This window comes from Cotesia glomerata, linkage group LG7, assembly GCF_020080835.1.
Source record: "Cotesia glomerata isolate CgM1 linkage group LG7, MPM_Cglom_v2.3, whole genome shotgun sequence".
Taxonomy (NCBI): domain Eukaryota; kingdom Metazoa; phylum Arthropoda; class Insecta; order Hymenoptera; family Braconidae; genus Cotesia; species Cotesia glomerata.
The window spans coordinates 9,450,229-9,473,041 of NC_058164.1; the positions used below are offsets into that span (position 1 = coordinate 9,450,229).

Below are 22,813 nucleotides of genomic sequence, written 5' to 3' on the forward strand. Positions count from 1 at the left end.
TTGGAAATGATGAAAAAAAAATCCTGTGAAAGTTACAGCCCTTAATATTAATATTAAGATGTCCCGCATAGTAAATTTCTATTTCCCATATGATTAACATGGAAAAGCTTTTTTTTTTGAGTTTAGAATTTTATAACTCTTTAATCGTTTATCAAAAAAGCTAGACTAAATCATTTTCTTATGTAAAATTGAACACTCTACAAAAAAGCTATCTTCGAATTTTTCAACTTTAAAATATAATTTATAATATTTTCTCATTTTTTTTCCAATTTTTTGACGAAACTATCAAGTTTATCAAAAAATTTTGTCAAATTTTACAAATTTTTTGTATTCTATATTTTTTTTGGTTTAACAGATCCTTTTATTTAACTCCCGAATTTCTAATACTGTCGTATCTTAATTTTTCAATAAATTCAAAATAATTTTATTTTCAATTAAAAATTATTTTCATCTATTATTTAATTGATTTTATAAGTTCATATTATATATTTCAAATTCATGCAATTAATTTTATTACTTTAACCCTTTAGAGTCTGACCTTGAAACCCCACTCTTAGGTCTGGCGGAGCCCAATAGAATTAGAAAAAGCGCGAAACAAATGTGACAGGGCCGTATTATAAGAGAAAAAATTTCACCTGGGTGGGAAGTAAAAAATAATTTTTTTTTCAATTTTTAATTTATTAAATAATAAATATCAAAGGACTTAAATTCAAATTAAGAACAACATTTTGTCTCATTATAAATATAGTTAAGTATTTTAATTATCAGCATAATTATTAGAAAAAATATATACTAAGAAAAGTTCGAATTTCAATATCAATTCTTATAATGTGAATAATGGCCATATTTTAATAATATTTTTAATTATATTTTTATGTTTTTTATTTTTCTTTTTGGCATACTAGCGACTAATTATGAGCAATCAAATTATTTTTCAATTACATAGCAATGTATGAAATTTAAAAAATTTTTCTAACCTTACTTTCGAAGAGACTATTTCTTTACGTCAACAATACTAACTACGGCACTGTCAATGAACGCAGCGCGAGATTCAAATGAGTGGAAGGGTACTCACAGGCACACTACTACTCTCACATGTCACTCATACATACTCACGGGACTCTACGATTCGCGCTCTCCCCACCAGTCTCACACGTAGACGTTTCAAGATCCTCTGACTCTAAAGGGTTAATAAAAATGTACTGATTTAATTTTTTTATTTATCGAAGCTAGTTTCACAGTTAAAATCATCGAAGCGTGAAACATAGAAGACATCGGTTGTACTATTTGTTCTTAATTAACCACACTACTACTCATACCATCAAAAAAGCTTCAAGGACGCCCCCTCCCTTAGTATCTGACCACCTCGCACTACAACGCTCATTATTCCGCGACTCGACGCTTTAGCCGAACTTTTTTGATTTGGGTAATAATAACCCATTGTTCAATTGATAACTGTGAGTGACGCGGTGTTCTAATCTCCAAATTCGGACTTTGATTGCTGCTATAGTTTATCATTGTTATATTTATCACGGCGCAGGTGTTGAATTAGAGAAAGCTTTAGGTCGGGAACTTATTTGGTTACCATGTCGTCCCCACATGTTTGAAATTATTTTAAAAAGCGTTTTTGAAGTATATTGACCTAAACAAACAGGCCCGAACGTGCCAATCTTCACTCGATTCAAAGGTTTTTGGAACAAAATTGATAAATCAAAATTCAAAGTGGGTATAGAAGATACCGCTGTTGATCAAGCTTTGTCAGACATCACTGATGAAATTTTAGGATTCATTGGAGAATATTTGCAGGTAAGATCTGTGTTAAGTGATTAAGTTTTGTTGCATATCTTAAAAAATCGTTGAGAAGAAATAAAGCTTATCAACCTTACCGGTTCAAAAATTATTTGTATTTTGGTTCAAATTCATTCATTATTTCTTTTCTTTTCGACGAATGGAAAATAATAGTTTATGAATCAATATTTTGAATTTTAACTTCTTTGCAGAAATATCATCCAAGGAGTGACTACAGAGAATTTTTGAAGCTGTCATCAGTTTTCTTAGGAGTTGTTCCAAAAGAAAATTTTTCGTTCAAAAGTCCAGGAGCTATGAGTCATGCTCGTTGGATGTCCAAAGCAATATATTGTTTAAAAATATTTATTTTTCGGGAAGAATTCAAACTCACAACTTATGAGATAAATAGCCTCCGAGAAATATGCAAGTTTATCATCACAAATTATATAACAGCGTGGTTTACTTCGACTTCAGCGACTTTGGCTGCACAACATGATTTAATTTTCATGCAGAAATTAATTCGATACAAAGCAGTAAATTTGGCAATATCAACTGCAACTACTGAAAAAATGAAGAATCACCTATGGTATTTATCTGAAAAATTAGCTGTTATATCTCTATTTGATGGATGTGTAAAAAATGAAGTGAAAGAACAAATTATTGTTAATTTGAAGAATCGAGATGGTTTTAATACGAAAGCCAAAAAATCGGAAATGAGACAAGAAGACATTGAAGGATTTTTGCAGAAAGATATGAGTGATTTTGTATCAAAAGATTCTATGTTCATTTTTACAGCGTTTGATTTACCGTATGATTTTATGGAAAGAGATGTGAATTTTTGGCCTCTTGATGAAAGTTATAATGAATGTGTGAAGTTTTTTGATAAATTGACTGTGGTTAACGATGTAGCGGAACGTGGGGTAGCGTTGATCGAACATTACAATAAGTGTTTTACAAAAAATGAAGAACAATTGCAATACTTATTACTTGTTATCAGTGAATATAGGAAAAAATTTCCGAATTGTAATAAAACTACTCTAATGTCACAAGGTTAAGGAAAAAAAAAATAAAAATAATTTTTAATTGAAAATAAAAATAATTTGAATTAATTGAAAAATTAAGATACAATAGTATTAGAAATTTGACAGTTAAATAAAAGCATCTGTTAAATCAAAAGAAATATAAAATACAAAAAATTTGTAAAATTTGACAAAATTTTTTGATAAACTTAATAGTTTCGTCAAAAAATTAAAAAATATTATAAATTATATTTTAAAGTTGAATAACTTCAAAACGCGTTGGTTTATCGAAAAATTCTAAGATAGCTTTTTTGTAGAGCATTCAATTTTACACAAGAAAATGATTAAGTCTAGTTTTTTTGATAAACGATTAAAGAGTTATAAAATTCTAAACTCAAAAAAACAAGCTTTCCCATGTTAATTATACGGGAAATTGAAATTTACCATGCGGGACATCTTAATATTAATATTAAGGGCTGTAACTTTCACAGGATTTTTTTTTCATCATTTCCAACAATATTTTCGATATATTTAAGAAAAAAAAAATCGTCGATTTTTTTGAATCAGTCTAATATATATATATATATATATAACGCTAACATATGAAATTTGATTTAGTTTTTTAATAAAAAATAGAGAAATTGATAAAATTTATATGATAATTAAAGTAATGTAAGATTTTGGTACACTGATAAAAAAATTATCTTTTTTCAAGAGAAAAACTTTTGAACCAAAAAAATCATTTTGAAAAGTTTGATCATCTTGAATCAAGAAGAATTTTTGAATTTACTTGAACCAAAAAATATGCTCAGTTAAAAAATTTTTCTGCTACATTGTGATGAAACTGTAAGAAAAAAATTTTCACTATTCAAGGTTATTACTCTTGAATCAAATTAATTTTTTTAATTTTTTATACTATATGATAATGAAGAGTTACGAGTTATTATATCTAAAAAATAATATTGTGATGATAGAATCAATTGCCAATAATTTAATGAGAAATGTAATAAAAAAAAACTTATAGAACCAATTAACTATTTAAAACTCCTCCAAAAATTACTTTTTATTATGTAAATTTATTAAAACTTTTCTTCAGTTCCAACGTTGCAAAGATTAGGGGCTAAAATTATAAAAACAATTGGTATTTTTCGCTGTAAGAAATTGTAAAATTTAAAAAATTTCATTTCATACAGTAACTATTTTTTTTACAACTGATCGTTTAACTGAATTTAATAAATCAATTTTTGAAAATTTAGATGAAAGGGGTTAAAATTATAAATTAAAATTTATGAAGAAAATCAGATCTTTGAAATTATTTTTCTTAAACTAATATTACTTCTCTCGGAATCTTAGAGTTCGATAACACTTGAGAAATCGGTTTATAGAGTAGACCACCCAAGTACGTGCAACAAAACCGTAAGGAGAATGAAGGTGGATAAGTCGGTTAGTTTGCAAGCGTGTGAAATCACCAGGTACTGAAATTATCGCAGACAGTACGTGGTAGATTGTGAATCTGATAATAACGCATTTCACGAGTATGAGCACGAGAAAATGTGCTTAAATAAACGAGTAACGAGAGTTTAAATCCCACATTGTCTACTATTATATTTTTATATTTATCCATTAATATATACATACATACATCCCTTTATGTGAAAAATATGCAAATGCATAAATTCATATGCGTAGTCATAAAATGTACATTTATTTATATTAAAAACAATAAAAGTAAATATTGTAGTGTTAAGGGCTGACTGTTAATACCAGCTACCAGTATAGTGCATGTATTGTTGCTCATAGGATTCGGGTGAGCGTAGAGCGTAGAGGTCGAACGTGTTTCTCGTTTAAGTGAAGCAATTATCCAAGCTATCTATTACATACACCTCCGTCAGCAACTGCCGTGGCCTTTTAGTTTTGAAAAGTCTATTAACGCCATGGCATCTCATGTCTTCCCTTGCTTCTACTTTACCCTCCTTCCCATCCTCCATCGGTGCTCTTATGTTCTTACGCTTATTTTCTTTCATGTTCACTTATGCTTTCGAGTATTAGATGTAATAAAACTATACTGATACTTTTTAGCATTACCTTTCAATATTATTAGGTTCATTGTGCTTGATATACTATAGATGCTCAATGGACTTAGAACAAAAATTAAAAGGTTCGTAATGTAATTTTCAATAGAAAAAATTTTAGTTTCTTATTTGGGTCTCATACTGATAAATATGATTTCGTCAAAAGAACATAATATCCATATCAAAAAACGCTGCTGTATTACATGGTTTGATATAAATAATATTCAAATATCTGTATTTATAGACAAGAATAATTTTAGTTGTTAACCAGAATTGTCTGCAAGGAGAACTTGATCGTGGTGTGAACAATAAAACAAATGAGACATCGGAATATTTTAGTCTTCTGGTTTTAGATAAATGAAGCATTTCAGTAAAAAATTAAATACATTGTTTAATATAATTTTTTATTCATGCTGACAAGTAGAGTTTTTGTGAAAGTTTGAGACCAATTAGGACAATTAAAAGTAACTTTTTGCACTAGTTTGGGTTCATGTTGAAATGCTCATGAGTTTCCAGACAAACTATTACACTGAGTTAACGAATTTCGAAGCACATTTAATCAAAATCTAGAGTAGTTCTCGAGATTATTTAAAAAGTAGTTTGCTCAAGTAATAATGATTAGAATATAACAATAATTATACTATAAATAATACATATTGACATTAATTTTTAATATTTTTTTCACGGCCGTAATATTTTAAATAGTAGCAATTAAGTTAGTTTTCCATGTCTATTTAATCTGTCCAGTGATATGTCATTTAAGTAAATGAAAATAGAAATTTTCATGTTACTAAAGATTAAAACAATTTGTCTTTTTACATAACTTTATTCAATTCGTCCATACTTGAATAGCAATGAGCTGGAAATATTGTAATTATCTGCGAATATTTTGCACAATATTGTGATTAAATAACGAGTGGTCGAAGAACTTAAAGACGACGTAATAGGTGAAATTCAGAGTGCTTTGCATTCAAAATTAGCGACAAGTTGCATGCATGGCCTGTTAAATTAAAAGGATTTATTACTCAAATACACTTCAAATATTAAATTTTTTTTTCATAATAAGTTATGATTTTTTGTTTCTATTTTGTAAAAAATGATTATCATCAGAATTTTTATTAAAAATTTTTTAATCAAAACTTATTGCTGGACAGGCTTCATTATCCACGGGTACATTATTAATAAATTAATTTATTTACCAAATTAAAGAGAATAACTCTTTAAACCTAAAAAATGTTGGAACCTATTTTCAACTGATCGGATTTTCGTTATTATGGTGATTAGACTGTTTTTTCAATAAAGTGTACCGATACCCGCGTTTTAAGATATTTTAACCTATACATAGAAAATTTTACAGCAAGCGATAGAAACGGTTAATGTTGATACCTAGTCCAATGAAATTTGAGAGATGAAGATATCTATTTAAAAACAGTGATTAAACACTTTGACCTCTACATTTTTAATATAAGTTGCATAATATTTAAAATCATCATGCATAGTTTAAAATCATGATACTAAAATAATTTCATCAATAATATTAATTATAAAAACTATAAAAATTTATAAAATCCATTTTAAATAGGATAAAATTTGCTCAGACAAACTTGCTAAGCTGATATTATTTTAGCTTGCACTGTATTAGGTATTATCCACAGATTCGGTAGAATCTGGCGCCAAGTTCCGTTCAAATCCGTTGTAAACGGAGCGCCAGACTACCGACGATGTTTACTGTAAGCAGAACGGTATTTTGAGGTTGCAAAATTTTATTTAATTCTGCGGTACTTCTTGTTCCTAAATTTTATATTATAATAGTAATTCATACTTTATTTTACTGATATTAATTAATTATATTTAATTATAACAATTAATCTACTTGAAATTATTAAATTTTATCAGCACAAACTATAGCAAGCTCAAAAATTTCGATCCTGACTTTTTTTCTATGTAAAAAGTGACATGCCACAGACTAAATAATTCGAGAATGCATGGTAATCTTCCAATAGATGGGAAACTACAGTTAAAAAAATACATTTCACAGCTTGCATCTACATCCGCCAGGGTGCGCTGGAATTGTTTTTTCATAAACTGTAGCTTCAAGGGGATAGTTTGCTATAAAAAATGCAGCCAACGCGAGATTTAAGTTGGTACCTATTGTAAATTTTTATTATAATTACGAAAAATACTAAAATCCGAACAAAAACAGTTTCACTGGAAAAAAAATTGCGCCAAGTCCACGTTCATATGACTATCAAGAAAAAAAAATTTCTTTTTTCTTTACAAAAAGATATAAAATAAAAAAATTAAAAAATCCAAGTAACCGATATGATTGTATTTGATTTTCGGAAATTAAAAAAAATTTTATTGTAAATTTGAAAATTAAAAAAAAAATTTTGGACCGTACTTGGTGTGCGTCATTGTGTATTTCAATTTTTTTAAAGTCCTAGTAAATAGATTTATTAAAAAAAAAATAATTTACGAATTTCATTAAAAGTAAAATATTTTGCAACCACGCACACTAAATACGTTCCAAAATGTTTTTTTTAATTTTTAAATTTACAATAAAATTTTTTTTAATTTCCGAAAATCAAATACAATCATATCGGTTACTTGGATTTTTTAATTTTTTTATTTTATATCTTTTTGTAAAGAAAAAAGAAATTTTTTTTTTCTTGATAGTCATATGAACGTGGACTTGGCGCAATTTTTTTTCCCGTGAAACTGTTTTTGTTCGGATTATATTTACTATTTACTATATATATATATATGTGATTATAATAAGTGATTATTGATAAGGAAAATTATTATTATAATTTAATATGTACTTGTTCTATGCACAGGTGCTATACGCACCTCTATAGAATTTTTTTTTGTAACGAGAATGATAAATACATAATGTTGTCATGAATCCATTTTTCAAAAAAAGTCAAGTCAAATTTTGTGGGTTACGATATTCTAAAAGATGGGTATCGACATATCTTCTGATTGAATTTTAGAAACATAAGTTATCACTTCCGGCCAAATGCGGAAATTCCAGCGGAAATGCCCAAACAAAGCTCCTGCTAAAAATTTTATGAAAATCAAATAAATTGTCTCAACCAAAAATATCTCAGAAAATGCCCAAACACAGCTTCTGTTAGAAGCGGAACTCAAAATTCCTATTTTAAAAGGTTCTTTACGGAAATTGAATTTTGACACACCCTACTGTATAGTGTTAATTTCGTTTTACTATTTTTAAATCTGACTTGATTCCAAGGTAGCGGATTATATTGCGTGTAAGGGTTCAGAGTATAGACTACAGTTGAATCTTTGTCGTTATTATAACACATGTAGTATGATACCAATATATCGAAACTTTCGAAAAATCCAAGAACGACATTATCAATCATATTATGAGGCCGTTCAGAAATATCAAGAATGAAAATTGGTGACTTTATACTCCAAATTGTGAAGAACGTGAAACTATAAAGAAGTGGCATCAGTTTTTCCATAGATTCAAACGTGATGACGTACGTACACGGAAAGAAATACATTGCGGATATCCCTATGTCGCTACAGGGCATTGCTAAGGTGCGGCCTCATGCAGTCGCTAGTCGCTCGTTTTCAGCGACAAAATCAGTCACGTGACAGTATTTTAGATTTCCCGCGGCTTGAAAAAATCCAGCGATAAAGCTGGATATGTTGAACTTTGTCGCTGGTACATAGGAGCCATAATATAAATGATAATATAGAAACAATCGATTTTTAACTATCGATAAGTAGCATTTAATCAACGGTAACAATAAAAATATTTATAAATTATAAATTATTTATACTGAAGTTAATTTATTTTTGTTGACGATGATGGATTTGGATGAGGTAAATATTTTAAAATCATCGATGAAGTTATAAGTAATAAATAAAAAGAGAAAAATTATTTTAATCCGTGAAGATTTATTTAATTTGATTAATCTCACTTTTATAGTAAAAAACTTGTAATTTATGAAATAAATAAAAAAGAAATTTTTTATGAAAATTAATTTTATACTAGAAAATTAATTTTGTCCTAGAAAATTAATTTTATACTTTAAAATTAATTTTATACTTTAAAATTAATTTTATATTTTAAAATTAATTTTGTTTATTTTTTTAGATGAATTTTATTTAAATTTACAAGTTTATTTTTTTTTACAGCAAATACAAGTTGTTTATACATGTGGCGTTTGCAATATAATTGTCGAGATTATAGAAACTCATTCATGTATTGAATCTTACGGAAAAATATATCTCGATGATAATAATTACTTCTATCCGATGACAGGTAAATAACATAATAGTAGTAGGTAAAACTGTAAACGTACAATAACCATTTCTTTTTGAAGATACTGGAGCTATCATTCGTCGAAGTTTATTAAATGATGGAACTGAAGCGGTAGTTGAAGATGTTGATGCAGAAAATCAAAATCCTAACGTATGTAAGTAAAGACTCAAGTAATAAAAAAAAAAGTATATATGTATACATATACACTATAATTATTGCCATAATTATAATAAACAATGTGATTAATATTAATATTAGCCGGAAAAAAGAACTCCTTAAAAAAAGCAGTACCATCAAAATCTCCTAAGCGACCGGTTTCTACGAAACGAAGCGAAAAGTTAGACGATATTGACATTGAGCTTCTCATTCTTGAGGTTGAGAAGAGAATCCCATTGTGGAACTTCACAATCCCGATCGAAGAACGAAGTAGAGAAACGGTCTCAAATTTGTGGGAAGAAGTTTCGACAGCACTGAATGGTATACAAAATATCAAAAATTTTATAGTAAAAAACTCTAAGTTTCATATTTGAAAATGAAAAAATAATTTTAATTTTGCGCTATAAACAAGTATTGCTATAAATAAGTATTGAATTTTACAACTAAATTTTAATCTTCTTCAGCGTATGATACTCAAATTTTTTTTTATTCTATTAAATTAGGACAAATTAGTGGCCCGGACGCTAAAAAAAAGTTTAAAAGCTTGAGAGATGTATACCGACGAATAATTCATGCTGAACAACTACCAAGTGGCTCTGGACGCGTTAACCAAAAAGAGAAATGGAAATTTTACGCCCAAATGGAATTTCTACGGGATACTTGCCTTGTTTGACCGTAAGTTACAATAGCAATGATTTTATTTTTGGCATTTTTTAAGCAAAGTAAACTTCATTTATAATTTATATCTAATAATCATAATTGGATGCAGAACAAGTAGTAATGTTAGCCGAGTTGTCGAAGGGGAGCATGACGAAAATGAATGTGATTAATCGATCGATTTAAGTGAGATCGTCGAGGAACAAGTCAATGAAGAGAGCAGTCAAACGCTTGGTACATATCGTTCATATCATTTCTTAATTTTACATATATTGTTTCTTTTCTTATGACTCTTATAATTTTCCTGAAATTTTAAACAAATTAGATGTTCAGCCAAATAAAAAACCAAAGAGACGTTCTACAAAAGATGATGATACGATTATCATACTTAATCGTATTGCCGATGCAATTGCGAAAGAAGAACCACCCCCTGTATTACCTCAAGCTCCACAAATAGATGATGTGGACGGTTTTTTGATAGGAATTGGTACTTATTTGCGACGATTGCCACAGCAACAAAAAATGGAAACTATAATTGAGATTTTAAATTTGGTTCACCAGAAGTGCCGGCGTTTCGCTGCTGACAATTGATATTCATCTACCTAATCACCGGTTTTTAATAAAAAAAAAAAATGTTTACTCATTGCTATTATACTTTTCATTAAGATTTCAATCTTTCCAATAGTACATTCAATTTTTTCTAATTTAATAATTTTCTTTCTATGAAGTTCATGATGTCGTTTTAATAATAGAAAAATCAAAACTCATCATAGAATGTTTTTATTTTTAAATAATAGCAAAACATTAAGATATTGTTATTATTGTTTGTGAAAATATGAAGAGATATTTCATGTATGTTTTACTGATTTAATAAAAACATTTTTAATATGACAAAAAAAAAACTGCAGTTATTAATATTATTTTTGTTCTCTGCTTTTTTTTTTGACAAACATTAAATTTTGATTAATTTTCTTTGATTTTCTACGCATTACCAAAAGTAAATTCATGAAAAATTAAAGGTCTTTTTTTCGATTTATGATTGGTTTTAATCATCATCCCGGATATATCTATTGCATGCATATGAATATATTTACGACGGTACTTTAATTTTAACTCTGGATTGAAAAGGTGGCCCTTAGAAATTACTGCAACTAAATGAATAATAAGTATACTTCAGTTTTTTAACTTTTTATTTAACTGTACAAATCATATTGGTGTTATAAACTCAGTGTTTACAAATGACTTTATTTAAAAAAAATTATATGCAATTGTATGAATCATCCAAGAATATTTTCATTTAAATGTACAAATATTGTGTGTGTGTGTGTGTGTGTGTGTGTGTGTGTGTGTGTGTGTGTGTGTGTGTGTGTGTGTGTGTGTGTGTGTGTGTGTGTGTGTGTGTGTGTGTGTGTGTGTTAACTTATTCCATTTTAACAACGATTATATTGCCAAGGAACTGCTCCTTCAGCATTGAAGAAATCGCAAAATTCATTTCGAATTGTAATTGCAGAGCGACTGCTATTGTTTATTCCAGGAAATCTTACTTTTCTAAAAGCTGAGTTATTTTCAACTTCTCTCTGAAGCTCCTCATTCAAACAATCGTGGGCATTTTCGTGATCCAGATTACATTTAACATGGGTATCATTATTTTCACCTTTACGAATCCAATTGTGAAGGCATACAATAGCTTGAACTATACTTACAATATTTTCAACTGTGCCTTCCATTGGCTTTCTCAATATTCTCCACTGACTAACCATAATACCGAAAGCACTTTCGATTGTTCTTCGAGCACGGCTTAAACGATAATTGAAAATACTTTTTTCTTGATTTAATCCACTTCTCCCTGGGTATGGCCGAAGTAAGTAATCTGATAATTGGAATGCCTCATCACCAACTAGTACGTATGGTAGAGGTACTCCATCAACAGTTAGCTTTTTTGGATCCGGTAAGTTAATTTCTCGTTTTTCAAACTTTTGGCCCATTTCTGAATCACGAAAAATGCCGCCATCACTGCGTCGACCATAAGCACCGATGTCAACAAATGTAAATGAACAGTTTGCATCACATATGGCCAATAATACAATGCTGTGATGATTCTTATAATTATAGTATGAAGACCCAGCATTGTCAGGACACTAAAATAATAAAAAATTGAAAAAAAAAACTCTCATTGACTAATAAGCATTATAACCTACTGCATACTAATCATTTACCCGTATTTGAATATGCTTCCGGTCGATAGCGCCTACGCAATGATGAAACTGCCATTGTTCTTCAAACTCATGAGCTATCTTCAACCAATCAGATGTATTCAAAGGATACCGTAAAACTTCGTCTTTAAGACAAATCCAAATAGCTTTACATGTTTCTGTGATTATGCTAGCTGTGGTAGTCTCCCCAACTAGATAGTGATAGGATAAAGATGTTAAACAATCACCGGTAGCTAAATATCTATAAAAATTGTAAATAGTCAGTATGTTGTCAACTATAAATATTTTACGGAAAAATGAAACAAATTTACCGTAGAGTTATTAGAAGTCGTGCTGCTGCTGAAATAGGTTCCCTTACTGCATTCTTCTTTGTTATCATAGGGCCAACTAAACATAAAAGCTTTTCGAATTGACTTATTGAAATTCGTATATAATTTTCAAATTTATCTGGATGCGTAGAGAGTGTAGGAAAAACTGCTTCGAAGAAACCATGGTCAGATCTTAATTTAAATAACGGATGAATCCAAAATTGTTTTTTGCTACTATTTTTTTTTATTTTTACACATTAAAATTTCATTCAGAACAAGAGCTGCTAATATCCTTTTTCGCCGAATTTTTCGAATTTCAGCTTTGTAAATAAGTTGTTGACACTCATAAATCCACTTTTGATATTTAATTACACTCGACATCACGTATTTTATTTTTGAGTTATGAAGATAATTAATTTTTACTTAATTTGTTACTCTTATTTTTTGTTGTTATTACAAGTAATGAAGGTTAGGAATAAACTACATTCCGAGATATCGATATATCGAATTTCGATTTTCATATATTTACTAACGTAAATATCTGTCATAAATTATGAGGTCGCTACTCGTCGTCGCAGCGATTTGTCGCTGGATTTTTTCAAGCCGCGGGAAATTTAAAATACTGTCACGTGACTGATTTTGTCGCTGAAAACGAGCAACTAGCGACTGCATGAGGCCGCACCTTAAGTCCTATGAGTATAGGATTATCTACTATACTGTATGGTACCAGAATTTTTGCGTCTATTACACGGGCGGATAGTAGGTTTGACGTGACAGCATTGCCGCCAGCCCCATACTGCATCGCACATCTAGCAATGCTACTAGTTTTTCCCGCGATGCTACTTGGCGCGACAATCAATAACTCTATCGAATTACGGCCAATATTTTATGGGTATAACTACTTTATTGACATAAAAATTTATAAATTAGTGAAAAGAAAATAAACGTGTGTTTACAAGTGTAACGAGTATAAATATAATAACAAGTATAAATATAACGCAATAAATAAACGTAATAAATATAATATATTGTTTTGATTTTGTTGAAATAGTAAGTACTATCATTAAATCAAATACATCTAATAATTAATATGATGAAAAAAATCATGAAAATAAGTAAACTAACCTAAATTTATGTGATATTTTTTCTAGGTAAGAGATGGTATTGTTTATTTTATTCAGATTTAAAATTTTGTACTTTGACTCGAAAAGTAATCGCTGAGAATGGTAAAACTTACATTCTAAAACGTTGGATTTAATATAAATTCATTTTTAAAAAAATAAAATATTGTAATAAGGTAAAAGCCCCAATAGATGATCACGTACCAGTATATATGATCACTCCATGTATTTGTATATCTATATTCACAAATATAGGTATACAAATACATGGAGTGATCATATACTGGTACATGATCATCTATTGGGGCTTTTACCTTATATGTATAAGAATTAGAAATAAATAATTAGAAATTGCTGTATAATAATTAGAAATAAAAAGAAATTAAAAACAATGTTTATTTTAATTTCATACACCGTTTTTCATTTTTCTCCTTTTACTAAATAATATTTAACTACTTAGAAATTAATTGTTACATTAAACTAGTTTAATACAAAATTTTAAAATATTTTTCATTGAGCACACTGACAGAAAGATTTCTTTATATTTAATAAGCTTAATTGACGGTTAATAGATGATTTTTTAACATCATACGATTTAATAAATATTTGTTAACAGGTAACAAATATTTATTAACAGTTAATAAGTAATTTGTTTAGTACAATTTATTAACCGTTAATAAATATTTATTAATAGTTAATTAATATTTGTTAACTGTTAAAAAATATTTATTTAATATAAAACGCAAAAATAGCTATTTTCTTTTGACACTTTTTATAACCTTATAGCTGAAATACATGATATTAATTTAATTCACTAAATAAATTAACGTTTTTAATACTTAAAAATATAAAAGATAATTATGAGCTGTGATAGAATTTGGTATTTTATAATAAACGTTATTATAACATAATATAATCAATGCAAATAATTTAGAAAGATGATTTTCATTTATAATCAATCTTTATATCATATGACATTGCAGGCGAAACAAATTCACTCTACAAAATCTTTATTAACTGTTAATAAATATTCGTTAAATATAAATAAATATTATTAACTATTAATAAATCTACTTTCATCCCAAATAAATATTTATTTAATGTTGAAAAATATTTATTAAAATTTAATAAATTAAATAATTGTTTTCAAATAAATTAAATTATTAATAGTTAATAAATCCTCCTATCAGTGCATAACCTATTTAATCAATTAAACTAACTTTGTTACAACTCCAATATTAGCATAAGAGGAATAACAATAATGGATAGACTGTTCTGCCAGAAGCATCGTAAATGTCGCTAGTCACTATGGGTCTGACGCCCATAGTGACATTGGCGCATCGGCTATAACTATTGTCGATGTTACTAGTCCCACCATAGCCAAATCATCTATGCTGACGATTTTTTATCCAATGAAAAATCTTCTAAACCATACAGTATGGTGTTCACACCCATAGTGACATAGTGATATCCGCAATGCATTTCTTTCCGTGTAGGATAGCCGGGACGATACCCTTCAACTTTTTTTGGATTGACATTGTCATTCATTACAATCAGCGGATTTTTATTATCGACATTTTCACTAAGAACCATGTCATCAACTAAATCAAAAGTTATTATCACCGGGTTCGAATTGTTAATAAAAACTTTATTAATCTGTTATATCTATAAAAACAATAATAAATTTTGAAAATGATTACAAATAATTGAAATTAATTTTAAAAAACCATCAACTCACCGTATGATTGATAAGGCGCGTTTTGATTTTTGAAGTATGAATGCTGCTTCCATTTGAAAAGTGACCAGTAAAATATGCAAAACTAGCATAAAATAATTTTTATGAGCCGCATTGTTTAGCTACTGATAGTAAATTTAAAAAACAAATCCATTACGATATTAAAAATGTTAGAATACGTCTAGAATCTTTAATATATTTAAAATTGCTCGAGAATTCGATAGTGACTGAGCAGTTTGAAGTCAAGTTGTCGACTGAATGCTCTGCAAAGTGTGTAACTTTGTTCGAGTTGTTGCTAATGACAACTGCAGCTCACCGTGTAGAAAAACATCGTTAACATTTGTGACAAGCTTCGTAGAAAGGACACGTCAACTAGGCCAACTATTACTCAATTATTAGAGGATAGTAATTATTAGTGTTATAAGACTCCGGATATTTCCGCAAAGAATACAGCGTGCTAGTTGATAAAAAACTGCCCAGGATATTCTGCATTGAGCTTCTGTGTCATTAATTTTCCATCAATAAACATATAAAGCCACGTACGCTAGAAACTTTATTTTTGCATATTTCTAATTCGAGATCAGTACAATATGTCGATATATTTATTCTAATATAGGTCAAAGGATGTATTTTCAAAAATGTCTTAGTGGAGAAATTATACAAAAAATCAGTAAAACAGTTGACCCTACAGGCCATCCTTACAACTTCTTGCTGACTTTAAAATGTGAAGTACTCCAAATTTCACATTCTAGAAAATCGAGTGCGCTTCGCGCACTTATGTCAAACTGTTTATTATCGACAATTTAATTAATCAATATTTTTACAAATTTTATTCATTAATATTTAACCGTTACCATAGTAACTGTTACCATGGTGACCGTTGCTATGGTAACCTTTGCTTTGGTAACCGTTGTTATGGTAACCGTTGCCAAAGTGGTTACCATAGCAACGAAAAAGCGACAACAATGAAAACTTCGCATCAACTTTTTAATAGAGGATTACGACGTTTTTGAGCTCTTAGAGCTGCATTTCTATCGGTCGAGCCGTTCAAAAGTTATAAGAAATTTACACACACACGCGAAGAGACATCCTCGTAAAAATGGTCAGAACAACTTCCGTAATGAAACCAATAACTTTTCGACTCTTTGAAAATCATTGATTTTCATAGCGGGAAGTAACAAACAAATTCGTTATCATTCAATAGAGCATTTTAATGAAAATGTGATGCGATAAAATTTATAAGGAATTAAAAATTAATTACGTAAACTCCCGACAGGTTGAAATATAGAGAGTATCTGGTAGGTTACTTTTGTCGTCATATAGCTCAGTAATTAATTCATGTATCCGCGTGAGAACACAGGGATATTTTAGCTCATCTGTCCAGTAGCGCCGATAACCACCAGCGCCGCACATCCGACCAATAATGACCCCGGCGATCGCGAATTATTCACGCGTTTATCGTCGCCCTACTGCGACACACTGCCTACACTTATCGCCTCTTCTCTCTCGGTCTCTCTCAGGTTTTACACGCTGTCGCATGCGCGACGACATTATACTTCACGCCTGTATGCAATATTAACGCGATAACGTTTTAACCAAACATTAACTCCATATCATACTTACACACTTATTAATTTCGCTATAAAAATATCTCATGGTTTTATAATGATATGCTACTCTGAAATTTATAATTTCATTTTGTGTTGAATATTTTATGAAAGTTTATTCAATATTTACTGGCATTTTATTAAAAATAATTAATTTTCTATTTTTTAATCATTATTATTTAATTATGAATCATTTTCGTATTAAATAAAAAATTTTTGCTAGAAATTAACTCAATTTTACTTCTTTTTAATTTTTGACTAATCAATTTTGTAATCAATTATTTTTTGTATTCAGCGCGTTGATTTTTGAAACTTTATAATCGATGAAAATTTTTATTTTTACCGATTATATAGTTTATTTTTAAATTTAAGAACCATCGACCATAGTATATCAAATAATATTAAAAAATATTCATTAAAATATGCAGTTTCTATAATAGTATGAAAAAATAGCCTTGGCGAACGTTTACACATTAATTATTACTTATTTAATTGAGTATCATTGAAACAGATTAGGTTGATTTTTTGCATATTAAAACAGATAATATACACAAAAACGCTGAGAAAATCAAAAATATAATATTGTTTATTATCAAACGATCAAAAAAAAATTATATTAAGGTATATCCGATCATATAGTTGAAAAAGAGACTATTGCCAAATTTAGTAAGCCATTAAAACAGATTCAAATTTACTGACAATTTGAAATAAACTCCTTAAAAGTATTTGGGGCTAATGAAACGATTTTAGAAATAATTGTAAGATTATTGACGCATTTAAAAATTTTTCTTAAGTTTCAAATAAATTTTGTAAAAACTTAGTGTTTACTTATTGTAAAAAATGAATTAAATACAAAAAAAAAAAAAAAAAAAAAATTAGCATGTTTAGATAATTACGTGATAATCAATATAAATAGTTTCAATTTTTCATGAAATCGAGAGGAATTAAATAAATAAAACGAGCGAATTTAAAGTTTAAATTGAAAGGATATTTATTGAGAGATCCGAAAGTTGTTGTATAATAATTATTGGGGATAAAAGTTGGAGAGATTTGTCGAGTTTAAAGGTCGTAGCACGTGACTCAAAGGGTGTATGGTGTATTTGAAATGTTGGCTCGAGTCCACCGGTACATAAGATGCGGTGTAGGGTGGTAGGTTTGGTAGGCATGTCAGGTTTCTCAGACAGGAGTGTAGAGCCACTGCTCGATTCTCTTCTGTACTTAACTCTCCTCTATATCCCATACCTTATACTCAACTCGACTCTACTCTTTACTCTTCTCTCTACCTTGTATTATATCACCCCAGAAAGCACACGAGTGTATATAACTTCCCGGTACAGCCACTGGAAGCATAACTACTACCGCTTCTCTGGTGGTACTTGCTCCTACTACCTCTCTATACTTCTGTATACCTACATGCGGAGCTATACTACTTGGCTTAGGTATACACTCACTTTGAATCCTAATTCTCGTTATTAGCTTTACTAACTATCACGACTACGACCTGGGTCAATGTAAGACGAAGCTCATGCTCATGAGGTCTTCTGTAAATCTAACCCTTGCTTCTTAAACTTTATTTGTTATAAATTATAATTATAATTACCATATAATAACATCCAAAACTAATAGAGTTTTCGTTGAATTGGGGAGTATAGTTTCAAATACGTTTTTTTAATTTCTTCAAAATGAATTGTTTTTTCAAGTTTACAACATACATTTTAATTAAATAAATTTAATGTACAACTACAACAAAGAATTTGAAAAAACAAATAGTTTGACGATTATGAATGTGATAATTATATTGGCGATGGCGATGGCGATGACAATGATGGAGTTGATAATGGTGATGGCAATGACGATGATGGGGTTGATAATGGTGATGGTGATGGCAATGATGATATTGACGATGGTGTTGATAATGGTGATGATAACAATGATGGTGTTAATAATGGTGATAGCGATTCGACTCAAAAAAATTACTCAATCACATTTTAAGAAATACTCCTTAAGAAATTCTTATATCAGTGTTCTCAGCTCGATTGTATAAAATATTTATGGTTATTTTTGGTCGGCTGATTAATTTAAAGTTTACGTGAATTTGGAACAATCAGTCGGACAAAAATAAAATATTTTCTAATAGTTAAAATGATAAATCGAAAAGCTTATATATTATTTTATTTATCGCAAAACATTTCATTGTTTAATTTATTAGTTTATATCATTGTTATTGTTTTGTATGATAATATGGTTGTTATATATTACTATATATTGCTATTTTTTATTAGTGTATATACTATAATATATTACTATATAATACTGTATATTACTATATACTTTCATACTGATGACGAATATAGTTTTGGGTTGTAGACAGTCAACAATATAAATTTTATACGGTAGATAAATATAGTTACAAATCTAGATTGAGATAAATTACAGTCATATTATGAATGTAGTCTATTATTCTTAATTGCATCAATTTTTAGCGATTTCAGACGATGTATGTATTTGATTCACTGAATGTTTTTTTAATAAACCATTTTTGGCCTGGTTATAATTATATACTTATTGAATGTCTGTTGTTCACTTTTACATTAAAATTTCATTTCATTTTTTTTTAAAATAGACGAAATTGAAACGAATAAATATTCTCCATAATTTTTTAAATAAAACGAGTAATGAAATATATTTCTATTCAAAATTTGATGAGCGCGTTATCTATTATGCATTGGGAAATAAACTTTTGAACCATTTTTTGAATTTTGAATAATATATACTGTTGATACCGCTAGAGTTAGAAGTCAAATACGCTAATTTAAAATTCAAAAAATACAATGTTATTAAACTCATATCAAACTTTTGAGCTCGACGAGCTCAAATCTTAGAACAGCTAACTCTTTGAGCTCGGAGAGTTTGAAAAAACATAAATTAAATTTTTGAGTAACTTTGAAAAAATTTATAATATTTATTTTGACGAGATATCAATTTCAATTGCGGACGTGAAGGAAGATATTTTTCGCCAAATGCGTGTCAGGGAAAATCAAAACCAATATCATGATACGGATATGGTTAGCTGTAGAACAAGGTTATTTTTACTACGACAGCTAATGTTAAAAGAAGATCTTAAGGAGAAGCGGAGGCAGCAGGAATGGAAACAACGGGAAGCTGAACTTCAGGAAGAGTTAGAACAATTGAAGCGGGAGTGGAAACGCCAGGAAGCCGAACTTCAGAAGAAGTTAGAACAATTTAAGTCTACTGCCCTTTCCCGGAAACAAATCGATTTGACCAAGATGAAGAAGACTGAAGAAGAAAAAATGATGAAACTGTATACGGCGGATTATTCTCCCTCTAAATGGTTGAAGGTTCCTTTGAAGCAGAGTGAACCGGTGTCTCTCTTGTCTGTGTGTCGTCGGTGCCACAAACCTGGGCATTGGGTTCACCAGTGCAGACGATGATGAGGATCGTCAACGGCCCAAAAGTTCCAGGGCCTATGCTTACCACAACGGGGAAATTCGTCATCTATACATCACCATCATCATCATCATTATCAGGATCATCATCAGTGTCAACATCATCATCATCATCATTATCAACATCATCATCGTCATCACCATCGCAGGATATACGGAAGCAGAGATCGGCATCAGCGATATTTTGGCAAGCGATACTGCTTTTATTAATTATTTTTCAAAAAATTTTGCTACTTTATATTTTAAATATTTCTAATAAATAGAATTGCTATAATTAATCAACCAAATATTTTTAATTTCTTACTAAGCTTTCACTATTTCCATGATTAATGAGTTAAGTGATCATTCTAGTTTGAAACTTTTATAAAACTAATTTTTTTTTTTTTTTCCATTTTTGGAAAGTACATTTATCTACAAGTATTGTGTTAAAATTTCTAAGTGATCGGACCACTGTAACTATATAATTTTACGAGGTTTATACAGATTTTCGAATGAAAGAAAATCAAATTTTCAAACAGGCTAAAGGGGTTTTGTATGGTGCTGGCTTTGCTGATTGACTTTAAGTAAGATTTTTTTTCTTTTATTAAAAAAACTTTAAGCGCGTTTATCTCAGAACTATGTTTTTCTGATGGCTTACGTAAATGATAGCTCCGGAACCACTAACCCGATCTTAATGAAATTCAAACCACACATTCTACGTAGCAGTAGCTATGGCACGAAATACAACCAAATCAAAATTTTGATTTTTACTATTTTTTAGGACTAAAACTCAAGGATAAGAGGCTCACTTAAAAAAATTTTTTTTGATCTCATCTTTTTTTTTTTAATCAGTCAAAATATTAATTTCTTTAGTTCCTGCCATAGTTATTTAAATATTGAAGAAATATAATTTGGGTTTCTGTGTTTTAGATGAGCCGTTATTAAGATATCATCGCGGTTGGCGCCATTCGAAAGGGCTTGACCAAACTTATATTTTGAAAACAATTTAGACCAATTTGAACCGGTAGACTTTGAGAAATCTCAAAAAAACTACAAAAAAAATTTTTTTAAATGTGGTTTTTTTTTAATAACTTTTAAATAACCCAACTAGAGATGCGAGCGGTCCCGTCATTGACATTTTTTTTAGTCATCGGACGGTCACATGACCGTTTGTTAAATGATGGACCGAGCAAGCGAAAAATTGAGCATGAAAAAGATATTTTTATTCGACTTTAAAATGATTACCTGTACAAAAGTTAAAACTGAAATATCTTAGTAAATTTATTTTATAGTTTTTATTTGATGAGAATAAATTATAATTAAAAATTTTCGTCACAAACGTCTATATAGATGCAAATGAGCAAATTCATGACGGTTTTTGTGACTGTAAATTTTGCATCAGTTTTCAAAAATGCTTTATTAAAAATTCTATCAAAAACGTCTATATAGATGCAAATAACTAAATTTGTGACCGTTTGAAACGTGACGGTCATTCCAGCATTACAGAAATTTTTTAAGATTATGTGACGGTCACAGGGTGGTCTAATGACCGTGTCCTGACCAAAAATAAAGATGACGGTCATTCCGGATCTCTAGGCCCAACCAATCGATTTCAAAAACTAATCAGCTTTTAAGGTAGTACCTTCACGAAAAGCATATTTCAAGAAACTTATGGAATTTTTTTTATCGAAAGATAAATATGTTAATAATTTACCACCAAAATTTGAGATCAATTCACCGTACCGTTTTTGAGTAATTAATTTTCGAAATTGCATCTTTTACACGTAGAGGTATAGAAAGATGGTAAAGTTAGTATGAAATCTTTCGTACCACTTAAGTGATGCAAATATAGTTCATACTAACTTTACCATTTCTCTATATTTCTACGTGTAAAAGGTGCAATTTCGAAAATTAATTACTCAAAAACGGTGCGGTGAATTGATCTGAAATTTTGGTGGTGAATTATTAATATATTTATCTTTCGATAAAAAAATTCCATAAGTTTCTTGAAATATGCTGATACTACCTTAACATCAGAAAACCACGTCGATTGCCACCAGCCCGGTCGAAATCGGTTGATTCGTTCGTGAGTTATCGTTGTCGGAAGAAAACCGAAAAAAGTGTTATTTCGGAATTACTTCGAAATTCTTGGTTCGATCAATTTAAACTTAAAGATTCTTTATGAAGCTTCAAAAAGTGCGTTGAATGCCACCAATCGCCCGAAAATCGGTTCATTCATTCAGAAGTAATTGCTGTTTGAAAATTCAAAAAATACAGTTTTATTTAACTTATATCAGGCTTTTGAGCTCGAAGAACTCAAATCTCGGAACATCTAACTCTTTGAGCTCGGAGAGCTCGAAAAAACAGATAAATTATATTTTTGAGCTCGAAGAG

The 22,813-nt window shown here is 29.4% G+C and overlaps 2 protein-coding genes and 1 long non-coding RNA gene across 3 annotated transcripts in view; 2 read left to right on the forward strand and 1 right to left on the reverse strand.

Moving 5' to 3' along the window:
* Nucleotides 1–20,146, forward strand: part of LOC123269334 — a 33,962-nt gene extending 13,816 nt beyond the window's left edge. The window contains exons 3-4 of the long non-coding RNA XR_006510385.1: nt 18,277–18,287; nt 20,136–20,146. This is a non-coding gene — a long non-coding RNA (uncharacterized LOC123269334). The remainder of the gene's footprint in view (nt 1–18,276; nt 18,288–20,135) is intronic.
* On the forward strand, nt 8,468–10,606 carry LOC123269332. The gene is made up of 7 exons (XM_044734942.1): nt 8,468–8,734; nt 9,050–9,176; nt 9,238–9,330; nt 9,435–9,653; nt 9,836–10,007; nt 10,102–10,223; nt 10,315–10,606. The coding sequence occupies exons 1-5, from the start codon at nt 8,717–8,719 to the stop codon at nt 10,003–10,005; spliced, it is 627 nt and encodes a 208-aa protein (XP_044590877.1). The 5' UTR covers nt 8,468–8,716; the 3' UTR covers nt 10,006–10,007; nt 10,102–10,223; nt 10,315–10,606.
* Nucleotides 11,392–12,749, reverse strand: LOC123269331 (protein ALP1-like). Its single transcript, XM_044734940.1, has 3 exons — nt 12,514–12,749; nt 12,206–12,443; nt 11,392–12,127 (listed from the first exon to the last, which is right to left on the reverse strand). The coding sequence occupies exons 1-3, from the start codon at nt 12,579–12,581 to the stop codon at nt 11,420–11,422; spliced, it is 1,014 nt and encodes a 337-aa protein (XP_044590875.1). The 5' UTR covers nt 12,582–12,749; the 3' UTR covers nt 11,392–11,419.
* Nucleotides 20,147–22,813: the final 2,667 nt, after the last annotated feature.

Excerpts from the sequence above, each read along its gene's own strand:
- LOC123269331 (XM_044734940.1), bottom strand. The coding sequence starts at position 12,581 with ATGATAACAAAGAAGAATGCAGTAAGGGAACCTATTTCAGCAGCAGCA. Across the intron at positions 12,444-12,513 it reads CGACTTCTAATAACTCTACG|ATATTTAGCTACCGGTGATT; the intron begins GTAAATTTGTTT and ends CAATTTTTATAG. Across the intron at positions 12,128-12,205 it reads GGAAGCATATTCAAATACGG|TGTCCTGACAATGCTGGGTC; the intron begins GTAAATGATTAG and ends TTATTATTTTAG.
- LOC123269332 (XM_044734942.1), top strand. Across the intron at positions 9,331-9,434 it reads AAATCAAAATCCTAACGTAT|CCGGAAAAAAGAACTCCTTA; the intron begins GTAAGTAAAGAC and ends TATTAATATTAG. Across the intron at positions 9,654-9,835 it reads AGTTTCGACAGCACTGAATG|GACAAATTAGTGGCCCGGAC; the intron begins GTATACAAAATA and ends CTATTAAATTAG.